Source organism: Rattus norvegicus, chromosome 2 (assembly GCF_036323735.1).
Source record: "Rattus norvegicus strain BN/NHsdMcwi chromosome 2, GRCr8, whole genome shotgun sequence".
Taxonomy (NCBI): Eukaryota; Metazoa; Chordata; class Mammalia; order Rodentia; family Muridae; genus Rattus; species Rattus norvegicus.
In genome coordinates this window covers 153,542,151-153,569,187 of record NC_086020.1, presented here as the reverse complement: position 1 = coordinate 153,569,187, position 27,037 = coordinate 153,542,151, and the positions used below count along the sequence as shown (strand labels likewise).

The window sequence follows — 27,037 nt, the reverse complement described above, 5'->3', positions numbered from 1 at the left end:
GCTTACATATGACATAGTTAGGAAAAATAATGCTAAAACTATTTTTTAAAGTAAGTAATCATTCAAGAGTCTTCAATAAGAAGTTAAACATTCTTCTCACATAAATTTTTACATATTTATCTCTACCATTCTGGCAAAGTATTATGCTCTAATAAGAAGTATCCTAATCTTCACCCAGCAATATTTTCAGGCTGATAATATTATTCTCATTTCCTTGAATAATATCCATACTCCGGGGCCATCTTCTTTCTCATATTCAGTATCATGCATGCTTGCATCAAGGTTCCTTTCCTCATATCCTGTCACAATATCAATCACTGCCTCCTGTCCACTCAATCCACTCTTGATTTATCAGCCGCCGTCTTTCTGGACTCCATAACTCGACCCAAACCATTTTAACAAGACATTGACAAATAGCACCCGGTATCACATCAACCTGTTCCACTTAGTAAACTAAGAAACAGTAACTGTGACATTCTGCATAAGTATTCCATTCTATTCCCCAGACTGATGTATATTAATGAGGAGATGGTATTTGAAATGCTTCTTCCACATCAGCATCTAATATGATCAAATTAGGAAATGGGATGATTTATTAAATTTTGTAGAGCTGAAATATTTCTTTATATCGCTATATGTGTGGTTTCAGAAAGTGAGCTGTTACTTTCAATTTTTCCACTGAAGATGTGCCTGCATTTCACAGACGAATTATTGTCTTTAAAAAGATTGCAAGAAGGCAAAATGTTATTAAGCAAATGCTCAGTAAAACAAACTAAATCAGTTTTAAAATTCCTAATTTAATGTAAATCTTGGTTGTTTCACTGAAATTCAGTTTGTGATCTTATTAAGTCATATTTGCATCGTAGTGTCTTGCTGTAGGACAGTTTCAAATTTATAGCATTACCAAGCGGCTTCACTTCTTGACTTTTAAGATATGTCCTCAATAAAATAAAATAATTGCTCTCTAAGCACACATTTTTTCCTCATTTTCAGATATAAGCAAAACAAAAATCAATAGGTTAAAAAAGAATAAATCTGGGAAATCAACTGTTTGTATCATTTCTATCATCTTCATAATTGGATATTAAAATATTCTTATTTAAATGTTTTAAATTTAATAACTATTCCAGAGGCATTTTAAACTATGAAAAAAATCTAAGTGGATACTTATATAATCACAATAAAACTTAAAGCAGTAATAAGAAATAAATGAAAACCTCCAATGTCATTTAAAATCTCTCCTCACCACATTTTTGATTTGCAGGTAAATGTGCATTCCAGAACTCAAGCACAACTCATTGCAAAACCAGAGACCACCCAAGGATAAAATCTATACTTAAGCCTATGCCGACATCTGCACATGATCCTATATACTTAGAGTTCTAACTGGGGCCTCAATGATGCTTGTTTGTAAACGCAGTAATGGGTTCCAAACAATGAATGCAGAAGAGGTTTTGACTTTATTTGTTGGTTAGAAAGTAACTATTAAAATCAAAACAACTCTGAGAAAAATATTAAAAAAACAAGAAAAGATCATCCAAAATAAAATTATGATTCCCAGATATTTACTTAGAATTTATGTGAATAAAAATCATTTGTTTCATATGAATTAGAATAATAATTTTACAAACTTAAGAGAATCTAATCTAATTTTAATTTGAAAAATATCAATATTGTTCAAGTTAAGAAAAGACAAAGATTACTTTACTAAAAGGTAATCCAACCTTTCTACTTAATACTCCAGAAGAGAATATATACAAAATGAGATCAGAAATGTCGCCTTTGTTCTTTACATGGGGACACCGGGAATATGAGAAGTAAACATTTTCTAAAATTCTGTTAAGCCTCTAAAACCCAATGAAATAGAAGTAAATCCATGAATATATTATAATGGGTAAAGAAAGAAAGAAAAGAATCAAAATTATTTACTTATGAAAAATGCCACCTTTACAGTTTACGAATGATGTTTTTTATAGTGGTGGTGATGGAAGTTTAATTTTTTGAGACATTTTCTGGCCTTGGACATGTACCCCTCTTGCCTGACTTTCCAGAGAGATAAGATTATAGGTATATGTCAATAAGTCCAATACAAAGTACTTTGGAAACAAATGTTATTAAACAACTACATTTCCGGAAACTAGGCTACACTCCTTTCCATTAGGAAATATGAGTCATTTGCTCTATCTGTGAAACATACTATAATTTTCATGACTTTAACACACAATAATCAATATCTTCACTAATAACTTTATATACACAGTCTACAGATGTATTATTTTTCTTACTCCATTTTCATACATTAGTATTATATGCATGTTTGCATATGTATGCATGAGGGAAGGTGACACACATGTGGGGGCCAGCCGCTGAGGTCAGGGATAACCTCCCTTCTTTCTTCTACCTTATTCAGTGGTACAAGATCTATCTGGCCATCAGCCCAGAACTTGCGTATTAGATAGTGTCTCTATCAGGCTTGTTGTAGGGAAATCCTCAAAAAACAACCCAATGCCTCTGGTGAAGAAATGGCTCATGCAAATAAGCTTAGAAACGCAATAATGGGAAATAGCTATCTGGTAGGTCCTAGTTTATAATGAAAACCTAAAATAACCATATATAATGGGTCTTCTGAATATAAATCAACAAATTATATTATCAATACAATAATATAATAATTATACCACCATCTCTCAATTAGGAAATCAAAGGAAAATCAGGGCTCACTGCAGGGCTCACTGCGGGGCTCACTGCCGGGCTCACTGCGGGGCTCAAAGAGTAAATATACTTGCTGCCAAGCCGGAAGACTTGAGTTTATTCAACAGGTCCCACCTGGTGGAAGAAGAGGATTCCTGTGTGGTGTCTTCACACACACACACACACACACACACACACACACACACAGAGAGAGAGAGAGAGAGAGAGAATAAATAAAATGTAAATGTTTAAGTAATGAAACAAATTATAATTGGAACAGGCTTATAACTCCACTACTCATAAGACTGAGACAAAGGATTACTTGACCTCAAGAGTTTGAAATCAGTCTGAGCAACCCAGAGCTATACCTTCACAAAAACAAAGAAAAGGAAATCAAATAATTAATCTTCAGTAAATACATCTGACTACCAAAGTCAGACAAATCATTTAGAGGTAAGATGAAAAACATGAAAAGACACTGGAAAATAAACCACAGTTTATTTTGAAAGATAATAGACTAACAAAAGTCAACACTAATTAATGTTAAAAAATTTTTTCTCTGCAAGTAAGATATGGAAAAATTTTTCTTCAGGCTTAAAAGACAAGCAGTAAGAAAAAAACAAACAAACAAACCAAGCCTACAGTTTACATTGTAGTTAAAGGTAAAAGAGTGGGTGTTTCCCTAGGACAGAGAACACTGCAGGAATGACACCCTATCAGTCCTCTCTAACACTGACATGAACACACTACACTTAGAAAGGAGCCAAGAAAACGAAATAAACAGGCCAAACAAGAGGAGTAAAATGCTTACTTATCAGACAATAATGTTTTCAGAGAAAATCTTAAGGAATCTTCAGAAAATCTAGAGGAACTAATGAGAGCAGTAATATTATATGTCAGAAAATAGGCAGAAAATACACGATATATGAAATGCAAAAATTATATAATATGTTCTATACAATATAAAATTGTGTGTCTACATATTAGCAAGTCATTGAAAACATAAATCATAAAGTAGTCCAGTGTTAGTTTTTATATTGATTTACTTCATTATTTCATAAATTAAAAAGTATCATATATACCGTAGGAAACGTCTAAAATGGCAAACGAGTAACAACTACAATCTCTTGCATTTTTTATTCTTATCAACATATAAATCTACATATACACATATATATCTTGTTGCATTTGTTGTTTAATATTTGGTTTCTGTTTTCTGAAGCAGCGTCTCCTATAGCTCAGATACACTTCAGACTCCTTGCTATACAGCCAACGATGATTTTGAACTCCTCACCCTCCTGCCTTCACTTCCCAAGTGTTGGAATTATAGGCATGTGCCCAGAATATATCTTTTATTAAAGAGCAAATGTAAGTGAACATTCGGTAGCATGAAAATAGATATACCAAAATATGTTGCTCTACACAATTATCTGTGCGTTTTTGTGGTGGTTTGAATGAGAATGGCCCCTGCAGGCTCACAGATTTGAATGCTTGCTCATTAGGGAGTGGCACTTATTTGAAAAGATTAGGAGGTGTGGCCTTGTTTGAGGAAGTATATCACTAGGGGTGGGTTTTGAGGTTTCAAGAGCCCAAGCCAAGCCTACCATCTCACCCTTCCTGCTAGCCACAGATCCAGATATAGAACTCTCAGCTACTTCTCCAGCACCATGTCAGCCTGTATACCACCATGTTCCCCACCATGATGACGATGGACCAAACCTCTAAAATTGTAAGCAAGCTCCCAATTAAGTGCTTTCTTTTATAAGCGTTGTCACGGTCATGGTATCTCTCCACAGCACTAGAACACTGACAAAGGCAGCCTCTAAAAATATACGCATCTAAACTCTCATCTTTCCAAAGGATTATCTGAAGAGCCAGCCTCTGAGAAGTAATCAGTTCCAGAGAATGAGACCCTTATAGTGGGGTTAGTTCCCTGACAGAGAGAAAAGATAAAGATTGCTTCATTTCTCACTATTCTCTACTGCAGGAGGAAAAGCAAAGCAAGAAGACAGTCATCCAGGATCCACAAAAAGAGCCTTCATCAGAACCCAACCAACTGTGAGAAATAAATTTATGTTGGTTAAACCATTTCTTAGTTAGTCAAAGCAGCACTAACTAAAATAACATACAAATGTTTACACTGAATACTACATTGTTGAGAGAAACTAAAGAAATGAATAAAGATGCACACAGGCTCACACACTGAAGACCCAACATTCAGTTTTCCATTCTACTGACTCAATGAACTGCCCTTCCCCAATTCCAGCAGACTTGTTTGAAGGAGTTGACTCTAATGCATATGGATATGTAAATAATACCTATTTTACAGAACCATAACTGTTGGGAGCATACCCACAGATCTCCAGAGAAAGAAGAAAGGTTAAGCACACAAGACTGCCTTTCCAATGGGAAAGATGAAAAACCTGTTCTTGCACTCAGAAGACTGAGACTTGGAAGTGAGTAACAGACTGGTGATCTGCATTACCTATTGGGCCAGCCCATACCAAGTCCCTACAACCAGGACAGAGGTGGATAGTAATCTAAATGACCCTTAGAGCCAGAGGCTCCTCCAAGTTCCCACAACAAGGACCAGGGGTGGCTAACAACCCAAATGTCCTCTATGCTATTTGTATGATCAAGACCAGGTCGGATCTACTGTCTTGGAAGAAATTACATGGACCCTGAGTTGAGTTTCAATGTAATTGCGCTTCCTTTCCCAATGGAGACCTTTGTCTAACTGCCTGTAATTAGACTCCCTGAAGCCCAATCCCGGTTGATGAAGTCAACCTGCACCAGGATTTCATTCTCATCTCTTTGCACAGCTCACTTCCCTGCATGACACCTGCAGGAACTCCCTCAGATAGTAACAAAACCTGTCTAAGACTGATGTAAAACTACAGCAATCGAGCCAAACTAACCATCCCTAAAGGAGAATCTTATTCATATAGTCAACTAATTTTTTTAAAGGTATCAAGCTATTCAGAGTGAAACTAAACCTGGAAAAATGGCTGAGTTGCTCTTGCAGAGAATCTGGGTTTGGTTGACAGTGGAGAGTCACAATCATCTCTAACTCCAGTTCCAGGGAGTCCAATGCCCTCTTCTGGCCCAAAGGCACCAAGCACATACATGGTAATAAATACATACATATAAGCAAAACGAAATAACTCTTCAAAACAAAACCCTGAAACTCTGGTGATATGATGGTGCTAGACCTCAATATTAAAGTAAATGAGCCTAAACCTCCACTCCTGCCACCCACAAAAATTAGAAATATCATGAAGCAAATGTTAAGTGATTATTTCAGATGAGATACACTTTAAAAATTCATAAGTCAATGTCTACAAAGTCATGAATTTATAATCTGAAAAATCCCCCTCTAAAGGTATCTCTCGACTGCACAAGACAAGATGGTGGTTCTGCAGGCACAGCCTGGCACCTTCCGCACACACGGTGATACCACCAATGAACGATAGCAACATCATGAACACCTTGATACCGAACACTAAAGAGCACTCACCAGTTGATATTCTTACCAAAAATACATGTCTAATCATGAAGACCAAAAAAACAGCTCATATAAGATGAGCAAAGAACACACTGCTCAGAAAACTAATGAGACATAAATGATATCTATGGGTTAATTGCCACATTATTAATAACCTATTAAGTACAGTGAGGTTACATATCTTTTTTAAAGATATGGGAATTCTGTAAGATTTTTTTCGAATTGCCTGTTAGTCTAATATTAGGGTTTTTTAATAACTATTTAAAAAAGAGTAATAACCCGACAATGATTGACAGCAAAATGACTGTCCGAGCCAAAAGGCACAGGCCTCAGAGCCGAACAGAGACAGTCAGAATAGCAACCTACAAATCAAACTACCATCAGAAAACTGGAGAAAAAGCTAAGTGGCAGCAAACACCTGCTTCTCCCCAAACCTCAGCTCAGCTCAGTGACTCTAGAAAGCACCTTAGCAGAGGCCAGAAACCAGAAACAAGGGAGAAGGAAAAATGGGAGTAGAGGAGAAGGGAGCAGGAAGAGAGGAGGAAGAAAAAAGGGGAGGAGGAGGAGAGAATGAAGGAGAGGAGAAGAGGTAAATCAGGACAAGGCAGGGAAGACAACAGATATGATGGTGACGAGCAACTGTCATACCAGCATTTGAAAGGCTGAAGAAGGACGACCAAGAGTTTGGGCTCAGTTTACACTGCCAAGCTGGGCTACACTCTCAAAATAAAAGAATGAAAAAGCTAAAACTGAGCACAACAAAGGGTGTGGTGGCACATAACTTTGTTCCCAGGGCTCTAAAAGCAGAGGCAGATGGGACTCTGAGCCCGAGGCCAGTGGAATCTACATAAGTGGTTCTCAACCTGTAGGTCTTGACCCCTATGGGGGCCAAATGACCCTTTCACATGCATTCCTTACAATTCATAACAGTATCAAAGTCACAGTTATAAATCAGAAACAAAAATCAGTTTTATGGTTGGAGGTCGGGATCGTCACAACATGAGGAACTATATTAAGGGGCTGCTGCATCAGAAAGGTTGGGAACCACTGCCCTACATGGTGGGTTGGTCCAACACTCCTGGTCTACATAGTAAAATCTTACATCAAAAAACACAAAACAAAAACCAAAAACCAATTATTAATTTAAATGTTGGAACTAAAAAGTGAAACAAATGAACTTAAAAGCCTACCAGAGCATTCAACAGAAATAAATTATTTTAAACTGTTATCTTTGAACAGCAAAACTAAAACTGAATGAAGAAATGTAAGGCATAAAGGAGATATCATTCCTGGATAAACAGGTGTGCTTCAGGAGTTCCAGGGAGGAAGAGGGGAAAAAAAGATAGAAAGTTTATTCAAAAAAAAAGTAGATGAATTTTTTTCTAAATAAAACAGAAAATGAGCATCTGATAGAAGACAAAACTCCCAACTAAAAACACTAAAATACACAAAACTGTGTTATAAAAATAAGAGAAAATAATTCTCAAATAAACAAAAGCTGAAGTTCTTCACTGCTAGGTCTGCCTTACAAGAAATATTAAAAGTGCCATGCAAGTTCAAACAAGAAAATCCTGGACAGCAACGTAAGAACATAGGGGGAAAGCTTAGTGAAAATGTGTAATACATGATACTACAAAACTAGAATGATACAAACAATACTGTTGTTTGTATTTTTGTGTTTTGTTTTGTTTTCTGATTCTAGAAATTGAATCCAGGACTTCATGCATGCTAAACCACTAAGCTATAGCCTCATATTTCATAAAATACTTTTAATTCTTGGATAAATTTCAATAATAAAAATCATAAAAACTGAAGCAAGCCTAAAATCACATGATAAATACATTGTTATGCAAACTGTGATGTCAAAAGGATAAGGTATAGATAAGTGTTTATCACTTTAGCTGGAAGAGTGAACCTGGGAGAGCTGAGCCTAAAAATGAGGCAACTTTATTCAGAGCACCAGGCAATTTATACTCTGAGGGTTCAAAGGAGTCACATGAGCCAGGCAGGCAGTGGCAGCGCACACTTGTGACCCTAGGAGGCAGAGGCAGAGGCAGAGGCTGGTAGATCTCTGTGAATTTGAAACCAGCCTGGTCTACAGAATGAGTTCCAAGGACAGCCAGGGCTACAGGCACGCACACACCCACGCACAAGTAAGGTGTTCAATCACAAGAACAAACAACATGTACCAAAACTTCATACAGGCATATGAATAAGAGAGCTGAAGTAAACTCACCTCTATCTGCTACACCTGAGAAGAGCAAAAAACGCACTCCAAGAACAATTCTGTTTTGAAGAAACTGAGGTCACAGGAGTCTTGCCTTGTTTACTCAAAATTCTCACACCTCCATTCCTGGACTGTGTCCGACAGCTAAGGAGATGCATGAGTAAAGCACTTATATCCAACTAAGGTTGCCTTGGCTTAAAGTATTGTAAGATTTTCATAAACACTGTAAAGAAAGGGACCTACAGAAGATACACAAATGGGAAAAAGAAAGAAATGAAGGCTGACTGGAGAGATGGCTCCACAGTTAAGAGCACCGACTGCTCTTCCAGAGGTCCTGAGTTCAATTCCCAGCAACCACATGGTGGCTCACAGCCATCTACAATGAAATCTGATGCCCTCTTCTGGTGTGTCTGAGGACAGTGACAATGACATACATAAATAAATAATAAATCTTTAAAAAACAAGAAAAATGAAAACATATTAGTACCAAAAATGGCTACAAAGGAGGGTGGCAAAGAACAAAAGAGGGGCAAGATACAGTAAGATAAAAAAGAATTGACCAATTGGCAACAGTGTTTTTTCCTATATAATTACTTTGGGAGGTTTTTGGTTGGTGGCTGGTTGACTGTTTTAGTGTGGCTTTTCTTTTTGGTGGTGGTTGTTGTCAAGAGACAGGGTCTCACATAGTCTAGGCTGACCTTGACCTTACTTTATAGTTCTAATCCTTCTGTCTCTACCTCTCAAGGGCTGGGATTACAAAAGTATCCCCACAGAGCTAACAGAGAACCTCAGAAAAGGAAACTCAAATGGATGAGAAACACTTAAAGCAATGCTCACCATCGTTAGTCATCAGGGAAATGCAAGTCAAAACCACTTTTCCATCTGACACTGTCAGAAGGGCTAAGACCAAAACACAAGTGACAGCTCATGCTGTCAAGGATGCGGAACAGGAGGAACACTTTTTTTTTTTTCTCTTTTTTTTTCTTTTTTTTTTCTTTTTTTTTCTTTTTTTTTTTCTTTTTTTTTTTCTTTTTTTTTTTTTTTGGCTGGTGGGAGTGTAAACTAATAGTCATTATGGAAATCAATATAGTGGTTCTTCGGAAAGTTGGAATCAATGTACCTCAAGATCCAGCTATACCACTTCTTGGGCATATACCCAAATAAGGCTCCATCTTACCACAAGGACACTTGCTCGATCATGTTCATTGCTGCTCTGTTCATAATAGCCAGAAACTGGAAACAAACTAGATGTCCCTTAATAGAAGAATAAAGAAAATGTGGTCCATTTACACAACGGAATACTACTCAAATGTTCAAAATAAATGACATCATGAAATTTGCAGGCCAATTAATGGAACTAGGAAAGTTCATCCTGAGTGAGGTAACCCAGACCCAGAAAGATAAATGTGATCCATCCCTTATTCAGCCATCATCAGAGAAGCTTCTTCCTGTAGCAACTGAGAACCAACCCAAAGCCAGGCACTGCAAACACAGAGAGAAACCTTACAACACACAGCTCAGGGAAGACAGATGAAGAGGAGGAAAGAGTGTAAGAGGCAGAGGGAATGGAATCTTCCACAGCAGAGGAACAGGGCCTTCTGAATCAACTGAGCAGAGCTCATAAGAACTTACGGAGACTAAAGCAGCATGCACAGGACCTGCACAGGTCTGGAAGGGTCTTCGCCAGGTCTCCTGGATATATATTATAGCTTCTAGCTTAGTGTTTTTATGGAACTCCAAGTGTATGAACTAGTGGGTCTCTGATTCTTGTGCCTGCTCTTGGGCTCTTTTCTGTCTGTTGGCTTTCTTCGTCCAGCTTAGATGTAATGGCTTTCCTTTATCTTATTCTACTTTATTTTGTTATCTTTTGCTGTTATCTCTTAGAAGCCTGTCCTTTACTAAAGGACAGAAGGGGAGCGGACCTTGATGGGAGGTGACACAGAGAGGAACTGGGAGGAGAAAAGAGAGGGGAAAGTGTAATCAGGATATATCTTATGAGAAAAGAATCTTGTTTGTTTGGTTTTGGTTTTTTGGATTACAGGATTTCTGTGTAGCCCTGGCTGTCTATCTTTAATAAAAAGGGAAAGGGAATAAAAGAAAAGGGAGCCATCAACTTGAGAGCGGGAAAGAGCCAAGAGAAGAGTTGGAGGGAGGGGACATGGGAGGGGCTGGAAGAAGGAAAGGAAAAAGTAACGCAGTTATATATTTGAATAAAAATTATATAGTGGCAAAAACAAAACAAACAAACAAACAAACAAAAAACAAATGTGTGCCCAGTTTTATGTGGTGGGAAGCTGGGCACAGCCTTCCACAGGTTAAGCTGTCTACCAACTGAGCTATACCCTTTACCCTGTAATTACTTTAAATATAAGTATGTTAAATCTCTCCAAACCATCAAACAAAATCATAGCATAACTGGATGCATTAACAAGACAATATGCAACTAGCTGCTGTCTATAAGACATAAGCCTTAACACCTGAAATGTAAAATAAAGAAATATATCCAATAAAAAAAAAGAAAAGAAAACCAACCAACAAAAAAAAAAAAAAAAGAAAAGAAAAAAAAAAGACACAAGCCTTACAAAAGTATAAACGTGGTCAAAAACCCATGATTGGGGAGATGATGGGATGGATGATGGAATTCACTAGTGATTTTTGGCTAAATTGGAATGGAACTTGTCATAATGTTCTATTGCTGTGACAAGACAGCAGACCCAAGCAGCTCTTATTTTTCCCCCCCTTCGGAGCTGGGGACCGAACCCAGGGCCTTGCGCATGCTAGGCAAGCGCTCTACCGCTGAGCTAAATCCCCAACCCAAGCAGCTCTTATTAAAGAAAACATTTAATTGGGTCTGGCTTATAGTTTTAGAAGTTTAGTCCATTATCATCATGGAGGGAAGCATGGCAGGCACAGGCAGACATGGTACTAGAGAAGGAGCTAAGAGTTCTACATCTGGATCAGGAAGCAGCAGGAAGAGAGACACTGGGCCTGGCTCCAGCATCTGAAAACTCAGAGCCCACGCCCAGTGTCAAACTTCCACCAACAAGGCTTCACCTCCTAATAGTGCCTGCCACTCCCTATAAGCCTACAGGAGCCATATTCATTCCAACCACCACAGAACCAAACCAATTTCTAAATACTTATGTTTATTACAGCCTAAATCACAGAAACTTCTCTTTATAGTGAACTGCGATGAACTCAGATAACTCATAACAGGTCAAAGTTGTAACTATATGTGACAAACCTAAGGACAGCTCTAAACAGGGTATTTATACTCCCCTTTAAAGTTTAAGGAACATCAGAAAAGAGGGACAGGGAGAATGGAGTGCATGAATATAGGAAGAAAGGCTGTAAAGACTCTCTCCAGAGCAGACGCCGCAGTGATCATGACCTCAACAGCAGCAGTGGTTGCTTACACTGGGCTTCACCAAACTATGCCCAGCTGCAGCCAATCATGGATTGGGGGAGTTTATGATTTTGACCCCTCTATACTGAACTTCTGACTACCAATAGATGCTGGAGAACATCAGGAATTATCTTCAGTTGTGTACTCAATGATAAGCTCACCAGGTTCCAGTGGATGGTTCCAAACCCCTGGTCACAAAAAACAATCCTGAGTAAAATCAGTGGGTCGGAAAACATGAAGATATGAATATGGAAGAGAGACTTTGACTTGGAAGGAGGAGGGAGTGATGACAGGGGTAGGAAGGAGAGAGCAGAAGGCAGGAGTAAGAAGAAACAGAGTGCATTATATACAAGTATGAAATTGTCAAAGAACAAGTTTAACCAATAAAATAAATAGACAAGCCTTAGCTATAAAGACATATATTGAACAAAGAATGGAAACATTCAATATACAGGGTAACCAAAGAGAATAGAGTGGCAAAACTTAGATCAAACCATGTGGACTGTAGGTCAAAGACTGTCACAGAGGAAAGGGTCGTTATAAACGGTCAGTCTGTTCAGCAGGAACGCAGAAGAGCAGTTTTAAACCCATAGGCACCAACATCAGAGCACACAAATATATGAAACAAATATTCACAAAGATGACACAAGAAAGATTAGTAACAATAACAGTAGGAGATTTTATTACAGTTTATCGGCTTATTTTGCATGAGTATGTACATAGCATGGCACACATGTGAAGGTCAGAAGATAACTTGAAGAAGCTGGCTTTCTCCTTCTACCATGTGGGCCTCAGAGAGCCGACTCAGGTCCTCAGGTCTGACAACAGACTGGACAGTTAACCCTTACCAGTTAAGCCATCTTATCTTGCCGCCTGTCAGGGATTTTAATGTCCCATTTTCAATAATGAATAGAACTTTTAGTATAGTATATATAAATATGTATGTATGAGTGTATGTTAAAATAAACCGTGATGTATTTACCATTAAGCAATAAAAAGTAACAAGTACTAATATAGAAATGAAAGTATTAAGATAAACAGAAGAGGGCATATGCAAAATATCACTACTATATGATTTCATACAAAATTCTCCAATAAAACGTAGTGAGAGTCATACTACAGAATATTGTTCAGCAGTCAAAAGACATGATTATCAACATATATAAAATAAATCTCAAAAGTATTATGGTTAATAAAAGCCTTAACAAAAACATACATAGTACATGACTATAGGCATATGAAATTAATCTACTTAAAAAGAAACCAAAATTATTGTTCCAATTCAGTTAACAAGGAGGAATTAAGAAAAGTTATACGTGAAGTATCGGGTCTATTATTTTGACAGGTATATGCTTTTGTCAACTTCAACAAATGTATACTTAGAACTATACACTATAAAATCATGAATTTTACCACAAAAGAAAAAGCTTTAAAGTATTTTTTTCAAAAGAAAAATTTGTGAAATAGTGACCTATGATATATTATTTAAAAGTAACATATTCATATATCTGAAACAATGGATGAAACTTTAGAATGAATTAGTGCACAGAAAAGAAAAAATGAGTAGGTATGTGATAAATCAAATAGAAAGATAATAGAAATGTCTAGGTAGTAAATATGAGTATTCAATATAAAATTATATCAACTTTGCTATATATTTGGAAATTTTAGTGTCTTGGAGGAAAAAAGTTCACTGAATATAATTAAGCAGAAATTTCATGAAATTTGTAGCTGTAAACACTTATCTGTTTTTGTTGTTGTTTTCTGAGACAAGGTTTCTCTGTGTAGCCCGGCTGTCCTGCTACTCACTCTGTAGAGCAGGCTGGCCTCAAACTCATAGATCTGCCTGCCTCTGCCTCCCGAGTGCTGGAACTAAAGGCGTGTGCTGCCGCACCTGGCCTGTGCTAAACACTTTATCAACTATAAATTAATTCCCGGCTCAAAGGCTGGGAAGCAAAGGTGGTTCGGTGGGTAAAGATGCTTCCTGCCAAGCCTGCGCCCAGTCCTTGGAGCAGTTCTCTCATCCCTATACAAACACCATGGCATGGACATGCTCACACATACACACACAAATGAGAATGAAGTACAGAGCAGACTGGAGAGATCATTCAGTGGCTGGGACTACTGTCTGTTCTTTCAGAGGTCCAGGATCAATTCCTAGCACCAACATGGCAACTCACAGCAGTCTGTAACTTCAAGATCTGACAGATATACATGAAGGCAAAACACCAATGCACATAAAATAAAAATAAATAAGAAATGAGAATAAAAGAAATAACTTAGAAAACAGAAAAATAGGCATAATTACTCAAAGCCTACTTTTTATCTGTTTCTTTCAGAAGCAGGATTTTGTGTAGCTCAGGTTTGTTTTAAACTTGCTATAGCTGAGTATGACCTTGAATTCCTGCCTCTCCTGCCTCTTCCTCTTTTGTGCTGGGATTATAGATTATAGGCATGAACTAGCCATGCCTGGCATTTTTTCTTTTAATTGTATTTTTTTAGATGTATTTATTTTATGTATGAGTGCTCTATTTGCACATACACTGTGTGCCAAAAGAGGGCATCAGATCCCACTACAGATGGTTGTGAGCTACCATGTAGTGCTGGGAATTGAACTCAGGACCTCTGGAAGAGCAACCAGTGCTCTTAGCTGAGCTGTCCCTCCAGCCCAACTTTTCTCTTTTAAATTTAGGTAATCTGTCAGATAATTTACATAAGAAAACAGTTGTAATAGTAAATTAATGAAGGACAAAAGGACAAGCACTGAAGTAAGAGAAAAGCCTGGAGTCATTAGAGGACAACTTTGCAGACATCTAGGCAGTTATTTAAAATCCACATGAAATGGATGATGTACTAGACAAAAACATTTATCAAAAGCAAAAATTGTAATTCTGTACCATTTCTGTTAAAGAAATCAAGAAAAGTTATTATATATGGCACTGAGCCCAGAGGGTTTCTTGAATATACAAAGCTTCAAAGAGCACAGTCTCAATAACCCAAAATTGTTCCTGGGCATTGAAAATGAAGGGGAAGTTTTAAGTTCTCTTTGTGAAGACAGGGAAAGCAATGTAGGCAACAAATAAAGGCAGTACAAAGAAGACAAGCATCACACAGAAATACCAACGTAAAAGTACGAAGATGAAAATTAGAGAACAGAAGCTCACACCACACCAAGAAAATAACAAATGGTGATCTACTGAGATCCACTCCAGAAATGCAACACGGATCCTTAGGAGATCTGAGGTGACCGTCATTTCTACTCAGGACAAAAAGGCTTCAAGACAATTCAATACTCAGCACTCATTTTTGGAGAAGGAAGAAGGTGATGGGTGTGCTCTTAAAACAGAAAAATACACATGCTATAAGTCTAGAGACAGAAGAAATAACATTTTTTCAGTAAAATCACAGAAAAAAAAGTGTATCATTTCCAATGCTGGAAAGTTAATAATCCTAGAAATTAAAAGCAATATAATATCAGAGGGCAGAAAGAAAATGAAAGAATAGGAATTAAAAGGCAAAACTTCTTGTATTTGTAGATGAGCCCTGGAGATGCACACTTGAACTAGTGCAATAAAAGGACTGGGTAGCAAAGGACACAAGACTAACAGGAGTACCACAGGTGTCATCCAGAAAAGTAACAAACAGTTAGGCTTCCTATGGACAGAAGCCTCCATGTATAAACTACTTTGGAATAAATTTAGCAAGAAATGAGCAAAAAATTATGAGGAAAACATTCCTTATAAAAATTAAATAAAACCTAAAGTCTGCTCTAAAGTAAAACTTAGCATGATAAAAGGTGTCAGCTGTCCTTAGCTTTTAAATTTGATGAAATCTGACTAAAAATAACACCAAGCTTTTATAATAGAAACTAGGTGATCTAACAGAAAATTTATATTCATATAACATGTAACCGGGTAATCACTGGAAAAGAACAGGTAAAAGAAAGGAAAGAATTTCCCTACTCAAAATTAAAATATGCCATAGTCTCCATGACTACAGCTATACCTAGCTATAAAACCAAGAAACACACCTATGAATTTTAATTAAAACTTAGGTCACAACACTCATAATTGTTATAAATCAGAAACTACATGTGATGTTCAAAAGAGAATTAAGGGTTATGTAAACTTGACATTAAAGAGTTCCAAGAATTTTCCAAGCAAAGATGATGGCAAAAAAAAAAAAAAAAACCTGAAAAAAAAAAAGAATAAATGCAAAACCCCAAAACCAACCCTTGGAAGACCGGAGCATGTACATATACAGAGTAGTTTCTTATGTGGGATAAATAAAGCCATTGTCAAATAACAAAAATCCAGAAAAGCTAAGCATATAGACTTTACTAAAATTAAGCTTCATATGCAATGAGAATGAAGTATTTTATGCCCACCACACTATCGTGAATCCCTAGATCAACACTAAAACAGAGCTAAGCAGAGATGAGAAGCAATCTTTAAAACACGGTTATCCTTCCATTTATCCGAATACTTTTCTGTCTAAAGACACTCAGTGTCTAAGAACTTCGAAATCCCTTCTTTCTCAATCCCCTCAATACGTGCTCCCACTCTACTGATGCCCGCCTTCTACTACTGTCCAAGATAGCCAGACCTCACATCTCCCTGCCCTGCCCTGTAAGCAAGGCTAGAAACACAGCAGTGAGGCATCACACGTTAGTCTGCTCAGGCCTGCCACAGCAGAGCACCACAGTACAAACAAGATGTTTACTGTCTTGGGTGTTTTAGATTCTAAGTTCAAGATCAAAGTGCTAGACAGTGGTTCCCTGGGAGAACTCTTTTCTGTCTTATAAATGGCAGCCTTTTCACTGCACCCTCTCATGACACCCTCTGAGCAGAAATGGAAAGACCTCTCTTCCTTCTCTTCTTTTTTTGTTTCATTAAGATTTACGTTTTTATCTTTATTTATTTAAGTGTATGTGTCTATATATGTATATGCACATCTGTGCATGTATCTCAGTGCTGGGGTTGCACGTGGTTCGGAACTACATTTTTAGCTGCTGAGCCATCTCCTGCCCCTCACTTCCTCCTCTTATATGGCCAAGAGCATTATCAGATGGAGGCTACAAAAACAACCTCAGCTAAACCTGTAAAAGCCTTATCTACAGACAGACAGAACAGGGGTAGAAGCCTTAACAGATTCTGAAGACATAAATGCTCAGTCCACACCACAGTATGTCAGTTCTCAACCTGTTCTTCCACCATCAGCCAGAGAATGAGAAGCCACAGCCAGAAACAAAGATGAGAGCCATGAGTGAGGTCACACTCAGCGACCCAGGTCCTATAAACCCATCAGATGACAAGTGCATGAGCACTGTCCAATGAGAAAAGAGGTGCCATCGGAAGCCAGTGAAAACAAGCTCCCCCTGCTCTGAGCCGATCTGGGAGGAGTGTGGACACAGCATAAGCACTACTGCACATACCTTCTTGTTCTGCTTTTTGACCGAGACCTCTGAACTCTATAGGACTTCCCTCGGCCCCTGGAACGACTGCGACTGCGTTTTCTTCTGGAGCCATAAGAAGAGCTGCTGCTTGACCTGCGCCTGCGTCTGGAACAAACCATAATGAAGCATCACTGCAATAAGAGTTTCAGTCGTAAGCATTAAAGAGAAATCTACATTTGTCTCATTCTTGTGTTTCACTCTTTCAATGAAAACAGAATAAATAAATGATTATTGATCTCCAACAGCCAGACAGATGATTCACAATTGGACTACTAGACAACTAGACATTATTGTCACAGTGGTATCTAATCTTTCCAAATGCCATCAGATAATGCAAGAAGTATACCAATTTCTATCTACTTGCCTACATATAGGCAAAGGATAAAAACACTAGGCCTGATTAGAAGAAAAAGAAAAAAACAATGGGGTTTAGAACCTAAAAACCTAAGTACTAATAAGAAAATTATTTGATCCAACAAAATTAAAGAAAAAAAATCAATGGCTTCTCAAGAACATTACTCTCACTACTGTATAAAAATGAGCTGGTCCTGGTGGTGAAGGCCTGAGTGAGCTGGCCCTGAAGGCATGAGAGCAGAAGGGACAGCCCTGTCCCTTGCCAGCTTTGACACTGGGTGAGCTAGCCTGGGTAATACTGGAGAACTCACCCTACTGGTGTGGTTGTGGGAAAACTGGCAGGCTGAGCACCTCAGCTACCACTCAGGTCCAGACCCAAGGCTTTGAGTCAGCACAACCCAACATCTACCCCATCTATAAACTGTTAAAGCATGTGAAGGGGCCACTCCTGCAGATCCAAAGCTGCAGGGTCTCCATGACACAGGGCAACAACACAATCCAAGAGGAGTCCTGGGGAAGATCCAATATTGACAGTGGAGCAAAAGACAGGGGCCTCGATCCAGACCAATGACTCATTACAGTGTACGTTTGCAAGTAAAGATGTGTGAACAAAAGAGTGTGCTGCGTGACACTATGGCACAGTACAATATCCATGACAAGATTTGTGAAGGTCTTTTGGGGGGACGGGGGTGTTTATTTTATTTACAGTCTTATTTTTTATTTGCTTTTGGGCAAGAGGTTGCAAGGGCAGAGGACAGATATAAAGGGGCAGGGAAATGAGTGGGATTAGGGCACATGGTGTGAAATTCACAAAGAATCAATACAAAGTTAAAACAGTAGTAACAACAACAATACTATCCAGACAATGGAACAAATTATGAGCATTAACCTTCTCTCATAAGAATGTGAGCGAGGCTGGCGGTCTCTAGACCAGGATCGTGACTCCGACCTTGGCCTCCTCCCACCCTTCTTGCGGCTGTACGTCCTGCTGTCTGAAGAGCTGCTTGAAGATGACCGCCTCCTGTGTTTCTTTTTCCTCTTGCTTCTGCTTTCTTCTTCAGTGTCTGAAGACCGGCGTCCCATTTCTAAGAGTACAATAAAAAAAAATTCCTAACTTAGTAACCACAAATAAAATTCAAAATACAAACTTTTAAACTTTTTAGGAAAAAAAAAAATATATAACTAAGTGCCTTGAGTTGGCTATGAACGCCTGGCTCCAACTGACTTTCCTGCCATGCCTCCTGAGCGCTTAAAACTACTGGCAAACGCCACATACCCAGCTGCATCTCGAGACTTTCTAAAGTAACATGTGTTTGGCTTTTCCACTAGCCATGAGAATAGCTTTAACCCAATCTTCTAGCATATCGATGTCTTTTCAATACATGCTAACCAACTTAAATTTACACCAATCCTAAAGAAAGCTCACTATATTGGACAGTTCAAGTTGCTCTTTTCACTAACTATATGCCATTTTGTTTAGTAACTAACCATTTAGTCCTCCATTTTTACACTCTCTGAAGATGAAATGCACTTTACAGTTATGTTTTTCAAGCTGAGTTCTAAATAAAGGGTTTTTTTAATATTTTGTTTATTTTTAAGTATATAAATGTTTGCCCGAGCGTATGTCTGTTTACCACATGAATGAAGGGTCCATGGAGGCCAACAACAGTGACAGACCCTGGAACCATGGGGCCATCTCTATAGACCCTGAGTTCTAAATATTTAACGAAAAGAAAGTATGAAGTGAAGTATGAAATGAAACAGTGCACTATTATCATCTCATTTGTGAAACTGACAAAATAAATGTTAACTGAAGTTCCAAACTAGATAGTTACTGAGCACTCAGCCAGCTCTTTACACACAGCTTGGTATGAGTCTTTCAGAAACCATTCATCAATTTAATTTAAAAAATAAAAGAAAATGTTGATGTTTTTTGACAGGACAATCCTACTCCTAGAAATATATCTGAAATTTGTATTTAAAAAGATCAATGAATGGGCTTGGTATGCAACTTAGCTGGAAGACTACTGTGTAGGTTGATATCATTATGTAGGTGGAGGCAGGTAGAGGATAGAACAAGGCCTGTCATTGGACGAGAAGGAAGGATGGGCGGGAGAAAAGTTTTAGAGAGGAGAGGAGGTAGGGAGAAAGGCGGAGGGAACTGAGAGATCACGGTAGCAGATGTTCTCTCTGCACATATTACAGGTTGTTATGACTATTCTTAAGGGATGGATGTGTACAGGATTTTGTGTTGTCTAGATGGGCAATTATATCTTATTAATTGGAAAAAATCAAGATGGAGACAACAGAGCAGGATGATGCAGATCCAGGTGGACTAGGTCAATTTTTATCTTGTCTAGGTAGACGGTTTCCATCTTTACTAATTGGTAGTGAATTTATTCTGTGGATGTATTGTAGATTGAGAATTTAACATATAAATCTAATTGTTAAACTACAAGTTTCTAGAGCTTTGATTTTACCAGGCTACGGGGTATATGAGCAAAAATCCCAGTGGGCAGAGACAACTGTCTCAGTTCTAGAAGCCGTGCTAGGCTATAGAATGCCTGGTGCTAGTGTGGCACACCCACAAAAATCAAGGTGTGTGTCAGGCATGGTAACAACCTGCCAAGGGGACAGTGTGAGAAAGCGGCTGGCAGAGAAACAGCCAGAGCTCATGCACAAGTGGCTCCCACGGATCCTTGGAGTGGGAATGTGAGGGTACCAGTAGCTGCCAATCCACTGATGATTTTCACCACAACAGTGCTTGTCCAGCATGTTAAGAAGCAGTAGGCCCTCCAGCATTGCATAGTCTCTGAAAGTTGGTACATGCCTATAATCCAGCACTGGGGGGGTAGAAATCTCTGAAAGGTGGTACACACCTATAATCCAGCACTGGGGGGTGGAGGCAGATAATCAGAAGTTTGTTTGTTTTTTTTTTCCGGAGCTGGGGACTGAACCCAGGGCCTTGTGCTTGCTAGGCAAGCACTCTACCGCTGAGCTAAATCCCCAACCCTAATCAGAAGTTTAAGATCGGAGTTTAAGATCGGAGGTGTCAGCTACAGAGAGAGTCCAAGGCTGCCTAGTCTGGGATACACAACCTAGTCTTGAAAGAACAAGAAAGATAGGAAGGAAGGAAGGAAGGAAGGAAGGAAGGAAGGAAGGAAGGAAGGAAGGAAGGAAGGAAGGAAGGAAATTATGAAGGTTTTATAACAGCATCATCATTATTGTTGTTGTTGTATGTGGAGAAGCTATAAGAAAACATACACAGAAATAAAAATTAAAATGAACATGTAGCAAAGTTACTTGAAAAACAGAAAAAGAGAATAGCTCCTTCTAAGGATTTCCAAATGCAGGAATGATTCAGAATACATCTGTCTAAAAGAAAACAGCAGCTCCTTTTAGACAGAACCACAAGCAGGCATAGCAGCATAACGGGATGCGGCTAGTGAGAATCAACCACACCTGAGCACATTCGGCAACACCACCCCACTATAAACCCAGCCTCCACCCAGCATGGCAGCAATCAAAACTGCCCCAAAATAACCAGTGCCACACAGCCCAGGATCTACATTTTGCTTTCTTTTTCTTTCTTTTTTTTTTGTTTGTTTTTGTTTTTGTTTTGTAAAGACGGGTCTCACTATGTCCATCTGCCTCTGCCTCCAGTGCTAGGTTGAAGGAGGGTTCCACCACAAGCAGCTTCAACTCTGTTTTCAGCACTTTGATCTGAAACATGAATTCCTAAGCCCTCCTCCCAGAAGGTCAGTAACAGTACTAAATTGTAATTAAAATAAATATATTGTTTCAAAATATAAAACGTAACTTTTCTGAAGACTTTCTACATAGTTGTACTTCTAATATAAAAAAGGAAAAACCAAAGATGTCAGATTTTGATATTTAGGAATTAGCTAATCAGAACCTGTGTTACTGTAAGGTAGCCTCGAGTTTCTCATGTGCAAAACTCTCTTGATAAAATACTAGCTAACTGAGAACATCATAAGTAAAATACAGGTTCATTCTAAGCAATAATTTAGATCAAATGTCACAACTTTTTTTAGTAATTATTCAAAGTAAGCTAAATATGACTGTAAATAAAATAATGTGTTAAATTACTGATTTGTTTGAGAATTTTCAGATGATCCAGGACCCGAGGTGATTTCAGTGTTAATATTTCTGTTTGGGCTATAGGACAAAACTATAAAAAATTTACCTAGAACCAGAATTAAAGATTTATATATTTAGATTTATAAATATAGTTTCTTTAAATTAATTAGTATTAAATTATGTATATAATGTGTGGCCAGGTGTGCACTTAGTATACATGAGGAGGTCAGAGGACAACCTTTGGGAGTAAATTTTCTCCTTTAATGGGTGGTGGGACTCAAAGTCCTCAAGCTTTCACAGCAAGTACTCAAGTCACATGTCCAACATATTACAATTCAATAGAATGCTGCAAACCCTGGGGTTTCAAACTTTAGATAAACCACTAATATCCTTTAGCCAGCTCTCAAACTGAAAACCAGCCCTGAATTAAAAAGTATGCGTGTGTTTGGGCAGGGGTATGGTATAGCATACACAGCTATATATACTCAAACACATATGTATATAATTTGCATTTATAGGTTTGTATATTACATCTACATAAATACCCCGTATATGTATATGATTTTAAATATAAAAAATAAATGCCCAATTGAGTGATGACAATATTTTCTTACTTCTTGGTTTTTTTCTTCCTGTCTTTTTTCTTTGATTTGTTTTCACCTTAAGAACTTACACAAACTGGCATGTGGGGTAGTACACATCTTTAATAGATAATCAGGAGGCAGAGGCAGGTAGATCTCTATGAATTCAAGACCAGCCTAGTCTGCATAACAAGTTTCAGGTCATCAGGGTTGCTGCAGGAGAGCAACTGTGTCTCAAAAGTCAAACAAAAAAATGTGTAAGTTTTCTTTCCCACAAACATTTAAAATGAAAAGACTTTTTAATTGAGTCTTTTATACTCTCATTTAGAAAAATACTGAAACACCAGGATTTTATACTCTTATTTAGAAAGTCCCAGACATAGTGGCACAAAACCTGTGATCCCAGCATTTGGGAAATAGAGGCAGGAGGATCCCCACAAGTTGGAGGCCAGCCAGGTCTAAAATAAACAAATTAGTTTGGAGAAAAGTGAGCTCACAAGGATAAAGAAACTAGAAGACAGCTCAACAAAGATGATGATGCTGTCTTCAACTTCAGCACCTTAGGTAGGTGGATCATTGGAGTTCAAGGGCACAGGTCTACACAGCTGGCCCCAGACCAGCCAGGGCTATACAAAGAAACAAAAACAAACAAGAAAGAAAGGCATCCGGGAGGGAGGGAGGGAGGGAGGGAGGGAACTAGAAGACAACAGGAAACACAGACAAGATGAATTGATGACATTTTCACAAATGAAAAACTGATGAAGGATCAGAACTACAAAAGCTGAATACTAAGCAACCTGCAGAAAATTCCAACAAGGAAAGAGCCAACTCACACAACAGAAATCACAATGAATCAGGAACCTGAACACCAGAGACCACACAGGCGCAGTAAGGTACTAAGATAAAAACATGGAAGTGATTACATTTCTGTACAAGAAACATTGTCCAGTTCCCTCCACCATGTTCTCTACCCTCCCTCTTCAACCCAGCAGGGCACAGTGGTGTACTGAGTGGGGAGTGCAAGGTAGAAGAGTTCACTTTTAAAAAGTGGGGGAGGCACAGTGATACCAAACTAAAAGTAACTGAACGAAAATTCTGCAGCCAAGTGTTCATCCTCAGAAGGAAATAAGATCTCTATAAAAAGTGAACTATACCGAATGGTCCCATGAAGAAAAAGGCAAGCTCCCATCCACCGACTCTGTAACATAGGCCACAGCTGACAAGTTCGAACAGTAAATGTTCTCTATAAACATTCTTTCTGTTAACCTTTTAGAAAATGCACAAAGGAGAGCCAAATAGGTAAGGACACTTCTGTGCTGAGGACAACGAAGACTAGTTCAGTGACTAGCACACGGTTGGGGTCTGTGAGGCCCATACTCAGCATAGACAGCAAAAGAAAAGAATGGCCAGAAGGTAGAAAAAAAAAGAAAGCAGCTCAAGGTAAAGTGGAAACATACAGAGAAAAATTACAAAAACTTCTAGAACAAAACTCATTAATATCTTCAGGTAGATAATGAAAAGATGCCCCAGCAAGCAATGGGAAATGCTCCAAGGACAGGAGAGAGCTTCGTTTAAATAAATGACAGACAAGATAGGATTGGAAAGGGTCATACACTCACAGAAGGTGAAAGAAAATGAGGCAAACATGAAAACCTTAAAATAAAAGGAAAAAGAGCAATCTAGGAAATCCAATATCTGATAAAAATGCCATTACAAAAAAGAAAGAAAAAAAGCAAGAAAGAAAGAAAGAAAGGAAGAAAGAAAGAAAGGAAACAGAAATGAGAAGGGGAAATGCATCAAGAATTTCTAGAAATAAACAAACAAACAAACAAACAAACAAAATGCACTTCTCCCAAGTACCTGGGACAGTCAAATTTTTAAAAGTAAACATAGACTAGGTATAACTCAGAAAAAAATCCTCAAGCACTAAAAATGTTGCCTAGTATACAGAAGGCCCTTTTGAACCCAAACAAGGGAAAGCAATAATAATAATTATCAGGCACCAAGAATGAAGAGAAGATACCAGACAATGCCAAAGAGTTACAAAATAAAACAAGGAAAGCATAACAAAAGAACAGGTTTTTCAAGTAGCCACAGAGGAAGTTCCCCTTCCAATTTCTGAAAAACTAATTCCAACTTCAAATCTCTTTCCATTTATCTTACCAAATCAGCGGTCTAGTGTGAGATTAGAAAAAGATATTTTTTAGAAATGCAAGTTCTCGGGCTGGAGGGATGGCTCAGTGGTTAAGAGCACTGACTGCTCTTCCAGAGGTCCTGAGTTCAATTCCCAACAACTACATGGTGGCTCACAACCATCTGTAATGGGATCCGATGCCCTCTTCTGGTATGTCTGAGGAGAACATATAAAAATAAATCTCTAGCAAAAAAAAGAAAGAAAGAAATGCAAGTTCTAAAAAAATGATATCTCATGTTCACCCATCCTCAAGAAGTTTCTAAACAGTGTACTTCTCCAGGAGAAAAGTATGGCACACTAAGAACAGAGTCCAAAGGTGAGTGGCCTAACACTGAAGATGGGTGACCATGTAGGAAGAGGTTGACCCAGGTTACGAGATACATCAGTGGACATTATGCAGGAAGTCCTCACCTTCCAAGGTATTAAATTCTAGTGTATCAACAGCTCCCAAAAGAGAGCCCAAGCCAAGAGGTAAAATGATTTTCATTATAATATACGAACATCACCTTTCTTGATGCTCTGAATTTTTGTAGGAATCAAACAGAAGTGAACTATACTAGGGTCAATACATTCTTCCCTGGTCCCTGGAATCTCAGTAACGCTCTTGATAGGCCAAGAATCCTGCTAACTGGTAGAAACTTGCTTCTATAAAACCATGGTTCAATCCCCAGACTTGCAACAGCACACAGCATACACACACACACCCCAAAAATAGCCATTGGCAAAGGAATGAAAACCGTGAGATTTATTAAATTCCAATAAACACAATATCTATCATACCAGTGAAGAATGCTGGTTATCCTAAAGAAACTGCAACTGAATTGCAGACTGAACTAGCTGCTTTCATTATAAAACCTGCTTCTTATTGTAAGACTGCCAATAGATGATCATTTGGCAGCCCTTTTCCCAGACTAAATAAATATAGCCTTTTATAGCAAGGAAAACTAACGGTATTTGTCGTCAATCAAAAATGCAGCTTTTAATGGAAAGATCTGAATTTTGGACCGTTTGTGTCTGCCTAGGACTCAGACCTTTTTTCTAGGATCAGAGGCAATATTAATAAAAGTGAATGCTTGATATACAATAAAGGGTGCCAACATCTGACAGACACATCTAACTCAGTGAACCAGTATTTTCCAATTGCCAAGGCATATCCTTAGTAAGGATAAAACAAGCAGTTATTATGATTCAGAAAACGGGCAATTAGTTTAAGAGAACAAAGGTTCACAGAGGACATGGCAGTTTATAAGGACTTCAGCACAGTGTTTTATTAAATAATGAAAATAGAATCTTTGATCCTGGGCACATGCTCCCTTCTCAATAAAAGGTAGGAAAGTAAAATGGTCGAGTGGTGGCACATGCTTACAATCTCACCAGGCTACACGGCAAGTTCAAGGCCACCCTGGGCTGCCAGAGACACTGAAAAAAACAAACCAGAACTAAAAGTAAAAATGGGGTGAACACTATTTAACATACTATGAAATCCAGAAACAGAGAACCATCCAAAGGAGTTGTGAGAATAGAGGTAAAAATTCAAATATAACAAGGCAAAATTCAAAAGAAAAAGAATTCTGTCAAAACACTGCTGCTAGGACTGCTGTACGTACATATGAACTCAGACACTATGGCATCATGCACAGGGCCCTATAGATCCAAACAGAAAGGGTGCCAGCACTGAGCTGGAGGGGTAGAGAGGAGTTCCTGTCCCCAAAAGGAAGTCACCTCCAATCAACAACTGCTAGAAAAGTAACAATTAGTTCTTCAAAGGTACATAAACCACACTTAAGGGCAGGCTCCATGTCCTACAGTAGATGGCCAACAGAAAACAAACACAAAGGCACTTTTGAATTTTTTGTTTGTCTCATACTGCTCTGTTTGGTCATTTTTGTTAACCATACTGGTCTTTTATTTGTCTATTATGGTTTCCAATTTTGAGGTTTTATGGAGTGGGGGTGGGTGGGTGTGGGGGTGGGTGGGTGTGTACATTTCTCATGCTCTTTCTTAGCTTCCTTTTTCTTTTTCTTTTTGTTTGTTTGTTATTTTGGGAGAGGAGAAAAAAACATGGTCAGAATATATTGTATACAAATAACATTATTTTCAATTAAAAAAAAACACTCGAGAATGTTGCAACAACATTCTGTAGATTATTTTGTGTCTCTTTTTAAACTAACAAATCACAGGACTTTCTTCCCATGTTCTGAGAGTGAAACCAGAAAAAGATATCTATAAATGCACTACAACAATCCTATGACAACCAATTCACATCACAACTCTACATGCTGAATATGGAGAGACTGGGTCAGCAAGGCCAATTAACAGACAAGTACCAGCTGCCTTTGTCTTTTTCAGCTTCAGACATTTTTAGCCATCTTATTGAACATACAGTAATAAAGTGCTACCACTTAGCAAGAAATCTCCTTTGTCTGCAAAGAAAGTGAATATTCATAAACTCTAAGACTAGAGAAGCTCTCAAAGGATAACTACTTTCCCCACAAGGTTGTACCTGTCACATCTGCTCCACTC

At 38.2% G+C, this 27,037-nt stretch overlaps 1 protein-coding gene across 4 annotated transcripts in view; it reads right to left on the bottom strand.

Annotated features, from left to right (window-relative positions):
- Positions 1 to 27,037, bottom strand: part of Rsrc1 (arginine and serine rich coiled-coil 1) — a 405,987-nt gene that overhangs the window by 373,638 nt on the left and 5,312 nt on the right. For all 4 annotated transcript variants that reach the window (NM_001014172.2, XM_063282107.1, XM_063282106.1 and 1 more), the window contains exons 2-3: positions 18,528 to 18,723; positions 17,264 to 17,389 (exon numbers count right to left, since the gene is read on the bottom strand). In NM_001014172.2, the coding sequence (NP_001014194.1) occupies positions 17,264 to 17,389; positions 18,528 to 18,721 (320 nt within the window). In that variant the 5' untranslated portion in view covers positions 18,722 to 18,723. The remainder of the gene's footprint in view (positions 1 to 17,263; positions 17,390 to 18,527; positions 18,724 to 27,037) is intronic.